Below are 20,647 nucleotides of genomic sequence, written 5' to 3'. Positions count from 1 at the left end.
TTCCATTTCAAAACTTTCTTGTGGTGACAACTATCTGCCTCAATTGTGTTCAGGGGATTATTGTTCTATTCAGCACGTTACTGTAGAGCTGATTCCAGTTCTGGAAACTAAGCACCCTCACATCTTATCAAAGATCATACTCAATAGAACAGCATGGCCATGTACATAATGAAAATTTTGCATTGCGTCACTCCTCAAATGTGGGTTATCTGTGCAGCTGAACAATACTTTGAAACTACAAAGAGGCTTATTCTTTAAAGGTCTGAATGCTGCTATCCATGCTTTAATTGTCTTGAATGACCTCTTCCTGTTGAGAAGCTAGTGCAGCATGTCTCAGTAGTCTGCTATTGAATAAATCTTTAAAAGGCATCATGTGGGAGTAGGGCAAAGCTTTTCAACAGACCAAGAAAGAGGTTTCAGATATGCTCAGACCCTTCCTAATGGCCATGATCTGATTGCCAACTGTAGGTGTGGCTGCCTTGTCCAGTGAGGTGTGTAGTAGGTGATAGTTCTTATGTATGGGGCAGGCAAGACAGGTGTTTCATTTGACAGCAAATATCCTCAAGATACGTTGTATCCACATGGCTTGCTTTCTTCCTTAGGTACTGAACAGCTTTGAAACTCCAGCTGTTTATACTGTGTGTTCTGCCATTAAAGAATAATTTCAGTAGTATCTCCTGCTTGCTTTCTCTTCTTTCTGCCTTCACTGTGTGCTCTGCTGTTTCCATCAAGACAATTGAATGAAAAAAACCAATTGACAGGTTGCCACTAAATACTACTTCTGGGTTTTTGTTTTGGTTGGATTGGTTTTTTCCTTTTCCCTTGCTGGCAGAGATGTGTTCCAGAAACATTTTAGTGAAAAGTTTTTAATTCATTTAAAACCTGCAGCTACCGAATGGTGTCTGTGAAGATTATTGTGCCTTTCTGGAGATGGAGGCCAGTACCTTGGCAAAACCTGTTCCCAGGAGTACCCTGGACTTCCACTGAGATAGACAGAGTTCAGCATCATGCCCATTTTAGTAGTGTGTCTTGTGTGTTCTTAACCAGACATTTGAACCCTTGGTAGTGTGTTAGGGCTGCTAGGATGGAAAACAGTTATATTGCTCTTATTTCTTCTTGCTTCTTTGTGAAGCCTCACAAAGCCTTACATAACTGGATAAACACTTCCTGGATAATTATGTAGTTCAGGTATTGGAAGGTGAAATGCCATTAGTCTTTTCTTAACTGGAATTCAAGTGCTATAACTTTAAGTTCTCCTCCACTCCCCCCCCGCCCCCCCCCCCCCCCCATTTAAATTACATATAGCTTTCAAATAAAGCACGAGATACACATAAAATCTAAGGTATTAAGGTGCCTCAAACAGTCAAACCCCTAAGCTTAAAGCAAATGTGGTGTGATGAATCATATGCTGCTGTTGCAAGGAGTGGTATAAGTCTAGCATAGGAAAGAAGGGGTTCGTTGTTTTCTGCTTTGTCTGTAAGTGCTGTTCTGGAACTAGGTGTTCCTGGCTTTGGTGATTACGTGAACTGGCACTCCCTGTAATGCCCCAGCAAAGGCAGCTATGCCAAGATGAAATGCTGGAGGATATTGGACAGCATGGTCTGGTGCAACAGGATTTGATGGAAGTTGTGGGAAGAGTTGCAGTGTGTTCCAGTCATTCCAGTGGTGGTTTGTCAGAAGCAAAGGGCATGGGTGTTGCTGTATTTCCTTTTGGCATTAGGAGTAACAAGTTGGTTGGATTAGGGCAGCTTAAGTCTCTCCCCTATAGGAAAATATTCATCATCTTAATGTGGATTGCATATGACTCAAAACCAACCTTCATAAAACTCAGTGAGCCAATATTTCAAGTCTGAATATTTTTGCTTTTAATGGTGCTCCTTTTTGGAAAGAGTTTAACGTAGCATTTGTGGTCTGCGATTTTCATGCCATTTGCAGTATGAAAAACTTGTGGAGTGAACTTCACTGTGCCTCCACCTGTAAGCCATGTCTGCTCATCTAAAGGGCTTAGCACAGAAATGTAAAATTGAGGTGTATAAGCAGATTGAAGAGTGTCTTTGCTGAGGATTAGAGCCGCATCTGCACTGCAGTCTCTGAGGCGGTATGCAAGTTGGCATAAAACTAATAAATCACAGCTTTGTCAGGGCACCTGTGTGCTTGGCTGAGGCTTTGCACCAGCAAGAATAGCTGTGGTGTCTCAGTATCTCCTGTACCACTGCTATGTGATGGATTGCCCTGCCAGGCTTGGTGCTGCATGCTCCTGGGCTGGGGAGGCTGTGGAGTCCAGCCTCCTCATCCTTCATAACTCCTGCGTGTTATGTGGAGGGAGATGCTCCTGAGACTGTAAGGTGCACACTGAGTGGATCAAGCTAGGATGAAGACGTGAAATGCCGAGCAATAACTGCCAGAGCTGTGTTTTTGGGGGTGTGGGGAGCCCTGTGCCAGGGATTGCAGCTCTGCACCCCCAGGCAAGGGCTGATGTGCACTCAGCAGAGGACTGGATGGTGATTTTTCCAGGAAAAGCAACAAATCTTTTTGCTGTGGGGAAGGTCACTTGGAGCTTCCTGGAAGTGCAAACATTCAAGAAATGCAAAATTACTTGAAAAGTGTCCTTTTTGGTTTTGGGGTTTTTCTTTCAGGTTGTTATAATCCTGTAATCACAGAGAACTTGGATGTATGTGGATTTCCTTGATCTGTGAGAATGTCACTGGGCTTCTAATAGAATCAAGAATAAAGACTGAAACATGGTCTCAGAGGCTGGAAGATGCCCAAGAGCTCAACCTGATGAAGTTGATACTGGAGTTGCTTCATACCAGGGCTGAACCTTAGTGACTCAAATGTTATATAAAACACAACATGCTGCAATTCTGTTTGTGAAATGAGCAGGGAAAACACTGTGGTGGCGACAAGGAAGTTGGGGCATTTCTCCTTACAGTCAGAGCTGGGGGAGTGGGAAGAAAAGCTGAGTAAAGAAGTAAAAGCCCTTTTTGATGGGCCATTTTGTGCCGTGTGCTGCTTTGCCTTCTGTCTTGATGCTATCATGGCAAAACATCTGCCTGGCATGGATAAGGATGTGGCTCCATGGGTGACAGGTTTCCAGGGACAAGTGGGGGTGTGCACACTCCAAAGGCAATGTGCTGGAGAGAGGCTGTGTGGGGACACTGTTCTGCTCTGCCAGGAGGAGGTGGGCTAGTGTCACAGAGTACATAGATTAACCACCCTGAACAGAGTGCATAAGGCTTCACTCTGTCCCAAAGGGACAGGCTGTGTGCCCAAGGCTGACCCAAGGGCACAAGTAGAGGAAGGTCCCTGCATGCAATATAAGCAGTCATTTCAGAGCTGCCCTTGACTCGGTGTTGTGCTGCCAGGGCTGCTGCTCAGCACTGCGTGAGCTGGGCGCCAGACTGAAGCAGAGCATGTTTGCTTTGCAGCTGGGTTTGTAAGAGCTATGCAGTCTAAATACTCAAGTTACTAACTTCCAGGAGCTATTTCCAAGTAGTCCACAAATGCTTGGATACCCCCTCTCCTGTGTTTGTTTTTCAGTTTGCAGCTTTTCTGTTGTTGTGGTTCCAACTGGCAGTTTTGCTTATTTGCCCCACCGAAAGTTATTCTTGTAGCTTCCTGGCATCTCATCATTTTGGAGAAGAAAGAAAAAAAGATTTGGGTGGGAAAATGAAGGAAACTTTTTCTTTCAGGAGGAGGAGGAGGAAAATGGCATTTGTGCACAGATCTCTTCTTGCCAGCTGTTGCATCTTTCAGTGTGTCCCTTTAGAGCATGGTAGGTTCGAGGAACCCCTTGACTCCAACCTGTGTCATTTTTCCATGCCCTGTCCTGCACTTTTGGGCTTCCAGGAAGTGTTGCAAGGTTGCTTGTCAGGTAAAACTCACAGCACTGTCCAGCAGTAGCAGAATGCAGCAGTGCAAGGAGCTGCTTCTCATATCCTTTCTTCTCTTCACATAGGATAGTCCTTCCTTTCACCCCTTCATCTGTTGTGCTGTCTTCTTCCAGCACCTGTGCAAACTCTGCTTCTCTATCCCTCCCTACCTCCATCTTTTTGCTCTGCCCTCTTCTTTTTTCCTCAGTGTGGAGGAAGTCAGGGTCTTTGTTGGACCAAAGAACAGTGTGTTTGCTGTGTGTGTTCTAGAAGGGGTAGCTGCCTATGTGCTACCAAATGTGAGAAAGCAAGCAGGCAAAGTAATTTTAGGCATTTCTAGAGACTTTAGTGTTTCTGGTCACTGGAAGCAGAAGCTAGAATTGCAGTTCATTGCTGTCAGAAGGAGCTGCAATTCCTTCCCTGCTGCAGAGGGGTGGCTGCTATCAGCGCAGAAAACGTGGGATCTCCCCCTGTGGAGTCCTACACTGTGCTGCTGATATGATGTTTTGTTTAACTTTGGTGAAGGGAGTTTTGCTGGCAGGACTAAATGTGAATTGATAGGCTTTGCATGTAATGCTTCCTTTTCTTAGCCAGAATCCTTCTTGATTTCTGGCTTGACCTAGAGAATGAGAGTGGGTATGCTGTGTATTTGTATGAATAATAGTAATCCTTGTCAATTTGTGATGTGATGACCCAAAAGGAGAATCTTAGGTGTGTATCCTTGCTGAAAGACTGGCTTCCAAAACACTTAATTATTCCTGCTTCTTTCTTAACAGTTTTTGTTTAGGCTTCTATGTATTCAAAGGACAAACTGCCCTGTTTCCTCTTTGAAGGGGCCACAGGCACACACATAGAGTTAAATCTGAGATCTTACCCAAGTTGCACTCACATAATTTCATTATGGTCAGACATTTTTTTTTCCTGTCTTAATCTTTGAACGTAAAGCAGAAAACTCATAGCAGGAAAATATAAAAAGTATCTGCACATGTGTGACTCAGAGAGGTGAGAGGGCTGAAAATACAAAATGTAGTGACACACATGAGTTGCTGCAACCCCTGGAGCCAGGATGTGGCTGCAGACCAGCAGCACAGCTGTAACAGCACTGCAGCCGAATGTAGGGCAGGCTGGAGAAGAGTTTTCTGTTGCATGTCTTATGGGTTGCAATGTCAAATATCATTTGGATTCCTGTCAATATATAACAAAATATCTTAAGACCAAATTGCCTGTGGGCAAAGATAAATGTGCCCTCAAGGGGAGAGTGAGGCATGATGGGCTTTTCTTATTCACTGTGTTCTACTGCTTACCAAAAGTAAAAGCTTTCCTTTCCACAGGAGGGTGGGGTTTTTTTGGGTTTTTTTGTGTGTGTACCTTCTTAAGTTGATAGAAATATTATCCGAGAGCTGTTAAGTTCTGTTATTCACTTGTCTCTTACATTTTATTTAAAAGCAAATCCATTCTTCTTATGCTTTACAGCTGAAGTATAGATTTCTCTGAAACAATGGAAATAAACTGCATTCAGGATTAAGACTGTTTTTAATCAGAAAAGATGTAGGGCTGCTTTGAATGTGTTCCTCTTGTTAGTATTCCCATAATACTCAAATACTGTTCCAGGATGTAAGCAGACCAAAGAGGTGCCTAATTAGAATTGACCATCCATACTTCTGTCTCTGTATGCAGTCAGCCCACGTTTGAAGAGGCATTGCCTGCCTATTAGTGATACTTGAATTTTTCCAGGTTGAGCAGAAGGGGTAGGGTGGATGTGGCTAAAATGCAGAGGCAATGGCAGCTCCAACAATCAGGTGCCATGTGTGCACAACCCATTAGTGCCTGCTCAGCCTGTGAGGGCACAGGGAGGTGGGCCAGGCCACTGGGCAAGCAGCCAGGTGGCAACCCCACTTCAGAGCAGAGCTGAACTTTTGTTCACTTCCAGCTGTTTTTATTTCGTCCTTAACCCAGGCTGCAAGAAAGATGAGAGACAAATTAAATTTTAATGATCAGTTCTTTGAAAGCCAAAGAAAACTATGCTTGAGCAGCTCCTGCATTTGGGCTACTTATTTTTAATTGGGAGCTTGTCCAAGATGCCTTGAGTTCAAGCAGGGATCACTGCTGTGCAACACAAAGTGCCATAGAGTCCCTTTAGGACTTGGGATAGATAATGAGAGGATAGAGCATGTTTACTTGGATGCTATTTTAAAATATCATCTAATTATAAATAACTGTCAATGAGAGCTCCCCAGCTCTCATGCTGTGCCCAGGAAAAGTCTGAATGAATAGACTGTTTCTCTGTCTGCCAGGGCAATCTGGGATCAAATTCTAGCTCTTAAATCCATGAGGTTGGTAGGGTTAACATTGTCTTCATCTTCATCCCAGCTCAGGGGAGCTTTACCCAGCCTTCCCTGACCTCACTGCCCAAGACCTGTGCAGCAGCAAAGGTGTGCAGCTGCCTCTGGCTTGATCAGCTGAAGCAACCACTCTGTAGCTGTGCTCGGACATAAATGGGAAGTCAGTGGAGTTTGTTAAGTGCAATGCTAAATTCTGACCTCCCACCTCTTTAAGTATTAACCTTCTCCAGCTGGGCACCTGATGCTAAACAAGCACCTGGAAGTGTGTCCTCCAGTGGACCTCACAGTATTTATAGACACATCTGAGCAAGAGCTCTCTACAATGAGGAATGCCTGCCTCTGGTGAAAGAGAACCTCAGTTCTCTGAATGAAATATTTAAAGGAACTTATTTGTGTGGCAGCAAACTGCTCAGAGGTCTCATTACTGCTGTGTTTTTCCTTTGGTCAGGTAATGCTGTTATTCTCTTTACCTATCAGACTGCTTTTGAAAGCTACTCTTTGCATTCTTCATTTCCAGGCCTGGTGCCTTCATTGCAAAGGGCAGATAAACATTTTAACTTTTTTTACCCCTTCGACTTTGGCTGTGAGAATTCAAAATGGAAAATTAACTACCTATGGGATCAACATAATTCCTTTCTCTCGCTCCCTAAGGTAACAATAAACTAAGCTGGAACCTCTCTTGGATGCAATGAAAAGCTTAGTTAGCTTTCTCCTCAATATTTCTAACCTGTAATCATTTTAAGTGCAGTTAAACTTGTCATTCCTTGCTGTTTTTCTCAGCACAGAGATTTGTGATCTTAGGTGACTTCAAAAGCAGAGTGGTCTCTTCTGTAAGAGTCTCATTTTTTTAAGGAATTGAGTGGTTTTATGATTTTTTTTTCCTTCCTTGTTTTTACAATGACAAATAGTTGCCACTAATAGTTGGCAGGTATTCAACATGTTGCAGAATATCAGAATAGTTTAAAGAATTGCTGATATTTTCTAGACTGTTGTAAGTAACCATGGTGTTTGACTGTTTTGTTTGAACAATCATAGAATTAAATCTGTCATGAGGATACAGAAATCTGCAGTTGCATCTGATAATGCTCAATATTAATAAGAAGAGTAATTATGGTAGCAACAGAAAGTTACTCTGCTTTGCAATGTGAATGTTAAGATGTTGTTGTACTGAGTGGTTTTTTCCCCCTGTGTGGGAGTGAAGAGCAGTCTGTGTTGAAAGATGTGTTTTGGCTTGTTTGGCTTGAATTCATAAAAAGTAAGGTTTCTCATTCTGGGATGTTAGTTCTGAAGGCTTGAAATAAACACAAACAAAGCTCAATGAAATCTGTGTTGTTACTACTCTTTCTTTTTTTTCTCACTAATTTTCTTATGAACGCAAAGAAAGCAAGATGCCAAGGTTCAAACTGTGAGATTGCTGAAGTCAGCAGAGAGTTTACCATCAGTGGTAGTGGCACCAAAATTCCACTTAGTGCTTATTTAAAATATTTCTCCTTCTCCTCCCTGCAGTAGGTCAAACAGGTTTTTTTGAAGACTCACTGAGATGCTGTCTTTGTGTATTTGCAGCTAGGGAAAAGCTTGCCTTGGAACAAACTGGATTTTTCAGCGGATTAATCTGTCCCATAGCTTTGTAATGAGATTATGGTTTATGCTGATTTGTTACGACAGTACTAGTATATCCAGTCATTCCAATAGCAAAATGCTAATCCTAGAGAAATAAATCTGTCTTCTTGCTGGCAGGCATGAAAAGAATTGGTGGTTGGGAGTCTCTGCTCTCTTGTTAGGTATTAATGGGTGATAGCTTAAGTTCAGCATCAGTTGGATTGAAGCAATTTGATTTTATCAGGCTTTTGCAGAAGGAATGGAAATTGCAGAAATAAAGCTTTATCTCCTTTCTCTTGATTGTGAAATATTTAATGGTTGCCCAGAGCAAAGTCTGATCAGTACTGTGAGGCTGAAGGATTACATCAATGCACAAAGTACCCCAGGTAGTAATATAAGGCACTCTGGGTGATGCTGTCCTTGCTCCTTCCTTGCTGAGCAGTTAGGGTCAGTGAAGCAAGCTGGATTCCCTGTTCAGACAACTGAAAATTGTTGCAGTGCAGCCAACAGCAGCTGTGTTTCATCTGAGGTGTACAGTGGCAAGAGGCTTCATCTGGGACAAACTATTCCTTGGGTAGATGGATCTTGCCTGGCTCTCCCTGAAGCTGCAGGAGGATACAGTGTCCCTCTCTCCACCATCCAAGGTGGAGACAAATGTAAGTGCTGGTGGCAGACCTTGCTGCAGATGAGCAGCTTTTGGGCAGCATTGGATAGGTTGACACATCTCATGGATATTTCCTACATTGTCTCTGCAGTGAATTAATGTGGAGATGATGTAAAATTGTTGTTGAGTTTGTGAGGCACAACCTGAGCTGGCTTTGATGCCTAGCTCTCAAACAAAAATATTTTTAAAATATTTTTTAAATTCTTTTGTAGTTAAAAAGCAACTCTGAACATCAGTAGGTTGAGTCTTAATCTGACAGACAGCACAGAAGAATTTTGACTAATGCCTGAATTTCCATGCTTACAACTTTTCCCCACTTCTTGTTTTTAGCAAAAGAAATAAGAATGTAAGTCATCCTAAAATCAAATTAAGTATGAATCCTTATGCTGTCAAAGGAAACTTTTCACTCACTGGAAGACATGAAGTCTGTGCTGCTGTTGAATGGTCAAGTCAGTATTACTTGGGGTTTATTTTTTTTTGGGGAGAGGAGTTTTAAGTTGCAGTTTCAATCATGACAGAAATGCTCGTTGATCCAGGTAATGGGAAGCAGCACAATTGAATGTGCTGCAGGAATTGAAGTGTTAAATGGAAGCACATATTGAAAACTATTTGGGAATTTTTTTGAGAAGAAAGGAAACTGAGAAGTGAGGCTGATTACCAATAGCCCTAGATGTAAGTGGAATATTATTCTAGATCTCTGTGTTGAAAGCTCACAAGATTGTGTAGCTGGTACAGAACCTTCTGTTTTCATCTTTTCCACTATGCTCAGACATTGGAAGTCAGTTGAGACCATTGTCAGGCTTGCCTAATGAATCTGCCCACTTTAAATTAAAAATTTAGTACACTACATTATATAGCCCTGAGATGTTTAAATTTTAATGTGGTTTGTTTTGGTTGGGTTGTTGTTTTTGTTGGTTTTTTTTTATCGTACTCCTAGAAACTACAATATTTGCTCCTAGAAATGATAATATTTGCTCTTTTAACTTACTGGCAGTCGGTATTTAAACTTTGCATGATATACTCCCACACAAGTTGCTATGCTTTCTTTTAAACAAGGGAAGTTTCTCTGATCAGCTTGATTTTAATTTTTTAATCAACTTTTTTTTGTTTCTGTATGGAATCAGAAAGTCAGACTGATAACATGAAGTGGCTTTCTGAGAAAGCTTTTCTTCAGTAGTAGTAGTGTCTTTTACAATTGCATGCTCTTTCTACTTCTCTTCCATTAGGCATTTAATGCAAGAGTAGCTCCTTTGAGCATCTGTTCAGTAATAGTGATATAAAAAAAAATTAATTTTTGTAGGTCTAATGTTGCTACAAGTGGGCTTCATCATGTAGCAAAATATTTCTGGGGTTTTCTTCCCCTTCCTTTAAGGGACATTACAATGATGTGAATTTTTCCCTACAAATTTCCTTTGCTACTTCAGACTGAAAAATTCAGGTGCTCTTCTCTACCTAATGAACTTTTTCTGCTGACCTATATCACAGACCAGTGCTTTTGCTGAAGAAGTAGCACTGACAGGCTGAAAAGCTCAATGGAAATTTGACTCAGTAATGGAGGACAGTGCCAAAGCTTAAGCAAGCAAACCACCCTAATTTAATATTTATTAGTCTTCGACATTCATTGAGGTGTGTCTCCATAGATAAAACCCCAGCAGATAGTCTGCAGTATGATGCAGTGTGCAGAAAACAAAAGGTTTGACTTGCTCCCTTCACCCTCCCTCAGAGTTCAGAGGAAGTTCTCATAAGGAGAGGTGACACAGCCTGCTAAATAATAATAAAATAATTTGTCCTAATTTAAATATTCAGAATTAGCAAAAACTTTGTTTCTTCACCCGAAACGTAAATCCTAAACTCATCATTATAATAGAAGAAAGCTCTAAGTATCAGTGAAATGATCTGTAGGAGAAGAGGCAGCTGTTGTGCCAGTGAAATGCTGCGGCAGTCATACAGCTGAGTGCTGGAGGTGGTGAAGGATCATGTGTTGACAGCACTGTGCAAGCCGGATGGAAGCTGTCCTGTGCACTGTTGTAAGGAACTTGGAGGTCTCTTTCAGTAGCTTGTTGCCCATGCTAACACTCTGAGGCTTTTTTTGTGTATGTTTTTTCAGAGAACTTGTATTCTTAATAGCACGAAAGCAACAAACTCAGTGCAGTGCTGCTTGAGCTCTACTGGTGCTTCTGCGTGTCCCTGAAACAAATGAGTACAAATTCAAATTAACAGTGAATGTTCTTTGTGATGCAGCCTGGTGTACATCTTTTTGTTTTGGCTTACTTGGTTTGTGTGGGACAAGAATTTTCCATCTGCTGTTTTTTTGTGGATGTTATGCCTTGTTTTTTGTTGTGTTGTCGTTTAAAAAATCAAAAGCCCAAACAAACAACTGGCTAAGAAGAGCTAAAGTGCTGAGACCTCTTTGAAGATTATGTAAAGGATTAGCCCACCAGTGAGGGAAACAAACGCTCTCAAATAAGAATGCCTCTTGTAATTGATCTTTTCTTATTTTTTTTCAAGATAAAAGAATGCTGCGGTACCCAGCCTTGTTTTAACACCGGGTGGTACTGCAAAGCTTACCTTGGAAAGACTTGTAGGTACCTGTGGTGCTCCCAGACCCTCATTGCCAAGGAGACTGAAGTGTGTGTGTGATGCCTGCACTTCACAGCTGCTCACAGGTGCTGGGTGTTTCTGGCCTGTGTGTGGTCTCTTCAGGTGTCTCATCACTGTCTCATCACTGCTCAGCCTTGAGCTTCCCATTTTTAGATGGGGTCTCCCCCAAGCTTTTGTGCTGAGAGGAAGCCTTGGCTTCATCTGTTACCTTCTGTGGATCTCCCAATAAGATGAAAAGAAATTGAATTCATCTTAAGGTGTTACCTTGTGTGGGAGCTATGTGACTAGCTGTATCTGTTGAAACACAAATTTGCCTTTCTAGAAACACAACAGCTTTTATTAGTTTGCTAATGCCAGATTTTGTAGATTTCTTATTTTGCCATGAAAAAGCAGCACTGGCATTTATATTTGTGCTAGCAGTGTGACCTCCCTCTGACCCAGAACATCTCTTTGCACAGAGCCATGCAAGTCTGTAGTACTTTTATTTTTTTAAACAAGACATAGATTGTAACTTCATTTCATACTGTCTGGGGCTGTCCTTTTGTTTTCATGATGGGGTAGGGTAATGTTAAGGTTTATCTTAATACATGGCTTGTTTGGTCCTCAGCTTGGGAAAGTCCAGGGAAGCTGCATGCCCAGTGAAGCAGATAGTGTGTGACTAGGGCTCCTCAGTGCAATGGGTGCATGATGAATAAGTGAGAACCTAATTTCTTTCTTTTTTCTGGCTTCTGATAGTTTTGCTTTCTCTTAGCTTTCTGTTGTTGCCAGATAAACCTCTTTCCTTCTAACACTAGACGCATGCTGATGTTTCTGACCAATTATTTCACAGCATAGGTGCTCATCTGACCAGCCAGCCACCTCTTTTTCCAGTTAACATGTAATTCCTAGCAAATGTTAGTGCAAACTCAAAGGGGAATAAGGTGGATATTATTGTTTTGTGTGTTTTGGTAGGTACCGGGCTGAGCACTCAGTCATGATTTTTAATATTGCTGAGATTTTTCTATGTAATGATATGTAATGTGATTATGGAACATTAGATGGAATAATTAAACTCACCACCTACTTAACTGACCAAGACAGTCCGGGTGATGCACTTAATTGTACAGCATCTGTTACTTTGCATGCAGATGGTGTTCAGGCTTAATGAAAACACATGGCCCTAAGTCATGCCGAGTTTTCCCTGGGGTTTTCACAGGCATCTTTTTCATCAGTTATTTCACAAAAGCCATCTTAAGTTTCTTGTGAGCTCCTGATTCTTTTCTGTAAGCCGCTTCGTTCCAGAAAGAGCAGGTTGAGCATGCTTGAGCTGATGTGCAGGGGGGACAGCACTAAGCTCACTTTGCAGTCTTCTGTGATGAATGAGATGAGTGGAATGTGTCCACAACCATCTTCCTGGCAGAAGGAAATGGTATCTAGCTCATCTGGTGTGTGTAAATGGAATCTCTTCCATTACTGGAACCTTGCATACGGCGATTTCTCTTTCTCTGAATACCTTGTTACCTACTATTTTAATGTCTCCAGACACAAAGCTTGTGCTTTAAGGCAGTGATGCAAACTCTTAGCCACAATGACAAAGTATGTGGCATTATAAAACATTTATATTCCTGTACATCACTGCCTATTTTTAGCTGTGTAGTTTCTGTGAGTAAGTGAGTCATATTAGTCTGAACATTTTGCAGTGACTTGAATGTTAGTTTTCCCAATATTAGGAGGAGAACTGTAAAAGTTTTGGTGTTGGATTGTTGGGTGGTTCATTGGTTGGTTCTTTTCATTTGTTTCATGAATTTTCTTTAGTGGTTGGTGTTGAAAAGTCATTGTTGTCTTTGGCAAGCAGAGTATGTGGGACCTGTGTGAGTTTTCTTTTGTGGACTATAATGGGGTATTAGGAAAAGGCTCTTCTCTGAGGGAGTGTTCAGTCACTGGAATAGGCTTTCCATTGAAGTGGTCAGAGCACTAAACCTGTCAGAGTACAAGGAGCATCTTATGATTCTTACCCATATGGTTTCATTTTAGGCAATCCTGTGAGAAATGAGCAATTGAGCTTGATGATCCTTACAGGTGCCTTCAAATTTGAGATATTCTGTGATCCAGGAGGAAGCAAAGAAGAGACAGGAGTGCTCAGACCCTTCAAAACTGAAGTGGTCTTCAGTTCTTCTCCCAAGGCTTTGGGGAAATTCATAGACATTTTGGAATTCTGAAATGCTAAACTAAATAAAAATGTATATGTCTTTAGAAAGTAAGCAGTGGCAACAACTTGCAGAAATGTCTCTTTTCAAAAGATACCACTTTTTTTCTGTGCTGTAGCATAGACATATATAAAGTCAGCCCCTGCATGCAATTGATTTCTGTTTTCTCACCTGGGTCTCAAAAAGTACAGGTGAAGACATAATTTCATCTCTGAATTTATAGGTGAAGGTATCCTCTTTCTCCTTCATCAGTCTTGCTACAGTTGTTAGCTGTTAAATTGAAATTGGAATGTTTACAATGACAGAGCCAAGATTTGCCAAATGTGGATGATCCAGTTTTGGAACTGGAAAGAAATATTAAAGTAGTATTGGTATGTAATGTAGATAATATTTAATAAGCATGGAACTCCTGATTAAGGAATTACCATTTTGTAATGCCTGTATCAACATTTGAATGATTTTCCTATCCTGATCCATGTTTCCCCTGCAACTACCCTTCAACAAGCGTGGTATTGGCAATACTGTAGAGGGTTTCAGGAATTGTACAGAAATTGGTTATGCAATTAAAAAATGATAGTGAATCTTATTTGCAATGAACACCTGAAGACCTATTGCAGTGCTGCTTTGGTGGTGCAAAGTGAAGTACTCAAATCCTGATTGTGGTCAGAGTGCTTGTGGGAGGTCAGCTTGTGTTGGAACATACTGGTTGAGTTTTTAGTTGAGAGGTATGAGGCTTTTTGTCTCAGGCAAGGATGGGTGTTGACACTTGATTTAGGGTTTAGGAGCTGCTAGCGAATCGTGGGTGTCTTAATCTCAGGCATTATTATGAATAAACTTGACTCATATTTTGGAAGGAGGTAGGCAACTTGGGGAAAGGTGGGGAATTGCATGTGGTAGTTCATTGCTTCTCTTGACTTTTATTTGGTGGGGTAAAAGACCAGCACAAGTATTTGCCTGTAGATTCTTTGTAGTGGTTTAATTATATTGCAGGCATGTGGGGCAGGGAGGAGAGGGTGAAAAGATAGAGCAGCTAATCCATACTGGATCATAAGAGACAAAACTGTTACTAAAGATGAGTGGCCTGTGTTCTCTGTTTTCACATGGCGTCTTATTTTTATGTAAGCAGCAGCCTAGGAGCGTGTGGAATAGGTGAGAACCAAGTTGCATAGCTGGTGAATGTGAGGGCTGCCGAGTTCTCTCCCACACAGCTAAAATGTGATTAATGAAAGGCTTGCACAACTTGTGCCACTGCAGCAGGGGGAAATCAGATTGAATGTGTGTGGCTGTTTTGCAAGGAATGGTTGGCTGAGAAAGGTGTAAAGGGATAACTCAGCCAGGGCTGGGTTGGGCTGGGCCAGGAATCATGTAGCAAGGGTTAGAGGGGTCTCCAGCCTGGAAGGTCCTCCCCTTCAAAAAGAAAGCACTTCATAATCAGTGAGCAATTCTTATGGGGAGACAGAGTAGAAGAAAAGGGAAGAAAGAAGTGAGTTGCTTTGTTGTGCTCAGTCACATTTTCCTTGCATAGCTTGGAGACCATGGTTAGCCAGGTGTTTTTGAGAGTCCATTAATCCCTTGGTGACAGGGAGCCTCTTCCAAGCAAACTCCAGGAATCTGTCTCACCAATGCTTGAGAAAGGTCAGGGCTTGGTAAGGACAGACCTGCCCTTTGTTAAGGAGCCAAGGGGAGTGTCAACTCCTTGTCACATCTGCTTCACCTTGTTTCCTCCAGTCTCCTGTGGCAAAGCACAACATTCATTTCCGATGTAATCAGTTGCAGCAAATAATTGGTGTAATGAGAATTGTGGTTTCCAAGGTTCTGTTTAAAAAAAATACAGCTACTTCCAGCTGCAGACTCAATTATGTAGTCACTCTTGGGCCTGCCTTACTAATCTCTTTTTACACTCACCTGTCCCACCCAGTTTTAGTGGAGCAACCACTTAAACAGATCGCAGCATGTGAGCCATGGCTGGAAGCACCTCTTCATAATGGGTGTCTTTATTTTCCTGAGAATATCTTCCTCAGATTCTTCGAGGGTGACCCATACTATAATTATTTTCCTGCAATCCTGGATGTTGAGTCCAGCCTCCCTTTAGGTAATATTCTGAAATTATACCTACAGATTGCAAGGCAGAAAAAATGTATATGAGAAATGCTTTGTGTTTTATTCAAAATTTGTTCACCACTGTCAGTGAAAGTAGTAAAATACTAGGTCTTCCCTTAGGTATCATTGGTTGGATTTTGTTGTGGGACAGAAAAATTACTTGTTGCCACAGATTATAGGAAGCATGACTGTAGCTCTCAAAACTGAAGCATGAGTTTCAAATAACACCATTTATTATTATTATTACTGTTATTGTTGTTATTATTATTGTGCTTTCCCTCAAAATCATAAAGCTTTGCAGAAAGCCAAAGATAATTTTTATACATATTAGAGGTTGCCCTGTGAGCAGAAAACAGGAGATACTCTAGGTCTGATAATTTGTTAAAACTTTGCAGATGAGTAATTCCTTCAGCAAAATATATCTGAATTTCTCTCAAGATAGGGATGGGAAAAGAATTCCCTGGTGCTGCATGGTAATTTTACCACTTTTCTGCAGGCTTTACAATAACACTTATCCCAGTGTGCTGTGGGTGGAGGGGTGGTGCTTCCCAGGGATCAGGAATTGGTATTAAGCAGCTTGCTTTGGTCCAAGGGACAACTGGAAACCAGTTCATGAAATGGCCTGTTTACCTGGAAGCTACTTTCTGTGGAAAAGAAGGAAACCTAGAAATGTACTTTCATAGGAGCAAGAATAACTGGTACAAAGCAGTTTTGTATACCTTCTGACTTCTTAATTAATTTGGGTTTTTTTGTTTCTCCTCTACACTTCCATCATAGTAGTTTACCCATGGTTATAAGTTAAAGACACAAATGGGCAAAGCAGGAATATTTTAAGGTTTAACAGGCCATGGAACAGCAGACCCATGGAAGTACATCTACTGGGCTCTGCAGGTTTGGCCATGTCTCTCCCTTGTTTAGCCAGATCCAAGTTTCTGGAGGAAACAAGCAGAGTCCTGTGGCCAAAGGGTGTCAGAGCAGATGGTCGTAATGCTCTCTTCTGATTTAAAATCTTAACAATTCTCACACAGACCAGTTGCTCTGTTTAAAATCGTGTAGGAGGGTGCTTTCTGATAGAATGGGAGCATGAAATCAGGCAGGAATGGGCTATGTAGAAGCTGTTGCCTACGGTGGAAGAGTGCCTGTTGTGGGCAGAAAAAAAGCTCAGTGGGAAGTAGCTCTCCTCTGCAGAGATTGAACAGAGGAAATGGCTGCTGCCCCAGCCTGAGGAAATTCTCATTCTTCCACTAAATTTTAGGAATATCAGGACAAGGTGGAGAAAGTTCAGTTTGTTGTAGTAGCTGAAGGGATGGGTTTTGTCCAAACTTGATTCTGGGGCTAAACTATTTGCGTTATTTTTGGCTGTAACTGCAGAGGGCTGGTGGGAGAGGAGGAAAATGAAACTTAGTTTCATTATTCTTGGACCGTGTTTAGTGTCTACTGAGTGCTCTTGAAAGTCCAAGTGACTGCTTCAAAGACACCTGGAGAAAGGCTGGTTTTTGTGTGCTTAATGCAGAAGTGTACTGAGCAGGACTGCAGGTGTGTAAGAGCAGTTCTGTGATGATGCACAGAGCAGTTTCCTGCTCTGTGAAATTTTGTTCATATTTCATATCACGCCTGAGATGTGTAGCTGGCACTTTAAGTGGTCTGTCTAATATGGCTCTTGCAGCTGCTGAAAAACCTAGCAGAGCACTCTAGACCTGATCACACACTGCAAACTGTAGAACAAGGTAGGATACTCTGCAGAAATGCAAAGCTGTGAGGGGCAAGGGAAGAAAGGAGAGCTGGATCTTTGGCTGTGTTTAGGATGGGTTTGACAGACACCAGAGTGCAAGAATATAAGAGAGTGCCTTAAGAAGGTGAGCAACACATTGTCTGGGTAGGCTTCTGGTTGAATTTCAGTCTGATATGGGACTTAGAGGTTTGTGAATTTTTTTCTTAATAATTATTTATTCATTTCTCTTCCTTAAGTGATAGGATTAAGTTTATAGACATCTGAATGGCTAATTAAGCAGTGGCTTGCAAAGGGATAGAATGACAAAGATGAAATATCTGGATCTGAAAGTGTGATATCCAGTTAGTACTGTATGCTAATGTGATGCTTCTCTTTTAAAATATGAAAATGCGTTGGATTTTTTTTTTCCTTTATTTAAAAAGTAAAGGACCTCTTGGGTATTTGTATCAAGTGAGATAGGGAGACCAAAATAGAAATATGAAAAGTGTGTTTATGCAGAAAGTTGAAAAAGGAGCCCCAGAGCGACTAATCAGTAATCTGGATTGCATCTCTATGCTTTGTGTGCATGCACTGAGGTATTTTGCTTCATGTTTGTTTTCTGGAAGGTAAGGTATTTAAGTTGTAAAAGTGAATACTGGACAGACTTGAAATTAACTTAACTGAATTTTTAATTATCAAAAAGTCTGGGAAAAAATAAACACCAATAAGAATAAAATGCTTGTTGTGATGCTTTCCTAAGTCATCATGCAATAAGTGTGGTTTGTTTTATTTTTTAAAAAAACTCTATATCTGTTTTACAGGAGAAACTATAGAAGGTCTTCGGGAGAACGATTATCTTCTGATTCATTCGTGTCGGCAGTGGACAACAATTACAGCTCACAGTCTGGAGGAGGGTCACTACGTCATAGGGCCAAAGATAGAAATCCCTGTACATTATGCAGGTAAAGCTAATGTTGACCTGAAATACAAATTCAAAAATAATTAATTTCCTGCCACTTATACTGATCATTATATTTGAGAGTGTGAAGCTAAGCCTCTCATGCCATTGTCTGTGAGTTAACTTTTTAGTTATGTTACAGAGCAAGAGATGCTTACTTGCAGGGCGGCTAAATAGATGTATTTCATTGAGCAACACATTGACATAACACGTAGCTGTGTAGAGGAATTGATTTCAATTTGAGCATAATGAGTTGCCAGCACTTCTCATGTGTGAATGTGGAGACACAAGTGTGAAAGTTTGAAATTGCCTTGAAATGTTTGGTCAAAGATGCAATAGATAGTATATTCAAGCCTGGGGGGATTTTCTGATGTTGCCATGTTGAACACCAGGGAGTCTTCATAATATTGCTGCAGTTTTAAACTAATGCTCCTCAGTAGTGCCTTGTCTATGCCTTCTTGAGTGATAGAGTAATACTGTTGTTCCAAGTAGCTATGATCCAACTAATCCATATTTATTTTATGATTTCAAATTATTTTTAATTTGCTAGGAAATTATTTTTAATACTTTTTTCTGCTGTTTAGTGTTCTTATTCACAAGCTGAACAGAACAATACAATGAGAGTGAGAAGTGCTTATCTTACAGGAGTAGATAGAAAACTTTTCAAAGCTGGAAAGTGTAAACTGAAAGAGCCATGGCTACAAAATAAAGATGCGGGCTTAGTGTTTTAATTAGTCTTCTGTATAAACAGTTATCAATTGAATAATGTGCTTGGCTCTGCTACAGTCACCTTTAAAACATTGTGCACAGAGGGTGTGCTGACTTGGACAAGACCTGGCTGAATTGTTTTGTGTCAGTCGCACCAGTGCGGCAGCTGCAGCAATCCACCCTATTCCAGTGATGAAAATTACACCACTTGCCTTCTTAGGTACTGTTTCTCCTTGCTGCTGGAATGTTATTCTTTCTAAGATATGTTTAAAAGCTGTGGTCTGATGGCATAGAGTGTCATAATGTATGTAGCTTTAAAACTCTATGAAGTTAAGTTTCTTGGGATAAATATTTTCTAGTGCTTATGCTTAGTAATGCTGATTTTTTTTTTTTTATTATTGCACCTCCTGGCTGCATAAGCTCCAGTGGTGTGGACAGATAAACACTTCACTTCCTTTGAACTGAATGCCATATTTAAAATCCCTACAGTGATTCCTGGAAGGAGAACAGAAAATAAAATGGTCAATGGCATAAAAGATCTTAAGGGATTTACTGAAGTCTTGGTTTGGTTCTTTATTTTTAAAGTTAACAAAGACATGCTAAGTAGTGTTTCCTGACTCTTCATGTTTCCATTCATTCATATCTTAAATTTACACAGACACCAGCAAAATAAAATTCTGTCCCCTGAGATACTGCAAAAGTATCAATGTGCTTTTCTTCCTGGCTTGTGTTAATGCAGGAAAAGAGGGTGTGTTTAGTTAGCAAAACATGTTTTGCCGTCAAAGAAAATTCCCTGCCACAAAACCCTTATTAATGAGATGAAAATACCTGAAAGTTCAGAAGCTTCCACCTAGTAAGGACACTTACTGAACACGAGATGAGCCAAAGGAACTTCACAAAAATGGTCTGCGCTAACTTGCAGAACCAGAGCATGTCTGATGGGTTTGCCTCCATGTAAGGAGGGATGAATCTACACACGTGAAGGGTTAGTTAGCAATTTACTGCAGTTTGGCACTTGGATGCTAACATCTAAATACAGTTAGAGGTGTCTTCCATAGCCTAAAGATTAACTTAGGTTAATCTTGTGCTGCTGTGGAGTACCATACCCAGGTCTGTGAGCTAGCACTGAGTGTGCTGTCAGTGCTGCCCTGTGCAGTGCCTCATGTTCTCTGCTCTTGGGATCCAGAACCCGCTGCTGCAGAGGCCAATTTAATAGAGCTGCCTAAACCAGCTTGCTGGGCTGGGTGCTGACCTGGGTTATAGGCCTGATTTTTGCATGGTTAAACTTTAAACTTCTGTCAGCTAAAATGTACTACCTACCAGAATGACCCTTAGCGATGGAATATAAGAGTTTATTGAAATGACTTTCAAGGTTTGTTTGTGCTTTAATAGAGTACCTTTTTTTTGTTCTTTAACCCTAGAAGAATTTCAATGTCACAAATTGCAACATGATTTTCATTGTAACAGTTGAGCAGGAAGAGACACTGAAACTGATTTTATTTTCCTGAGATTACAGTTTAAGTACCACAAAGTCATCACTCATATATATATGAGCATACAGTAAATCTTATTTTGCTGCTTGCTAAATCAGGTTGTGATACACTTATTAATCAGTAAAATAAAACAAATACAATAAGGCCTTACTAAAGAAGGGGAATGCTGTATTTTACATTTAAGTGGAATTTTATTACTAGAACCTGAGTTGTGCAGTCTTGCTGGTGGTGCTTTCCCCACTATGAAAGTGCTACCATGGTTGTTTCTTTTGGTGGCGGCAGACGTGATTAATTTTTGCTGTTCAAGATCATATATGAGAGCTGTTAGTGTAACCATTGTCTCTTGAATATTCTCTCCAGTCTGCTTCTCTTTAGAGTAAAAATTAAAGTTAATGTAGCATCAAGTTAAATTT

The 20,647-nt window shown here is 40.9% G+C and overlaps 1 protein-coding gene across 2 annotated transcripts in view; it reads left to right on the top strand.

Moving 5' to 3' along the window:
* Positions 1-20,647, top strand: part of GAREM1 (GRB2 associated regulator of MAPK1 subtype 1) — a 101,187-nt gene that overhangs the window by 4,857 nt on the left and 75,683 nt on the right. The window contains exon 2 of one of the 2 annotated variants that reach the window (XM_021525726.3): positions 17,897-18,037. In XM_021525726.3, the coding sequence (XP_021381401.1) occupies positions 17,897-18,037 (141 nt within the window). Of the gene's footprint in view, positions 1-17,896; positions 18,038-20,647 lie in introns of those variants that run through there. The other variant, XM_085572061.1, reaches the window with a different exon arrangement.

Source organism: Lonchura striata, chromosome 2 (genome assembly GCF_050655825.1).
Source record: "Lonchura striata isolate lonStrDom1 chromosome 2, ASM5065582v1, whole genome shotgun sequence".
In the NCBI taxonomy this organism is placed as follows: Eukaryota; Metazoa; Chordata; class Aves; order Passeriformes; family Estrildidae; genus Lonchura; species Lonchura striata.
This window is presented reverse-complemented; position numbering and strand designations above follow the sequence as displayed.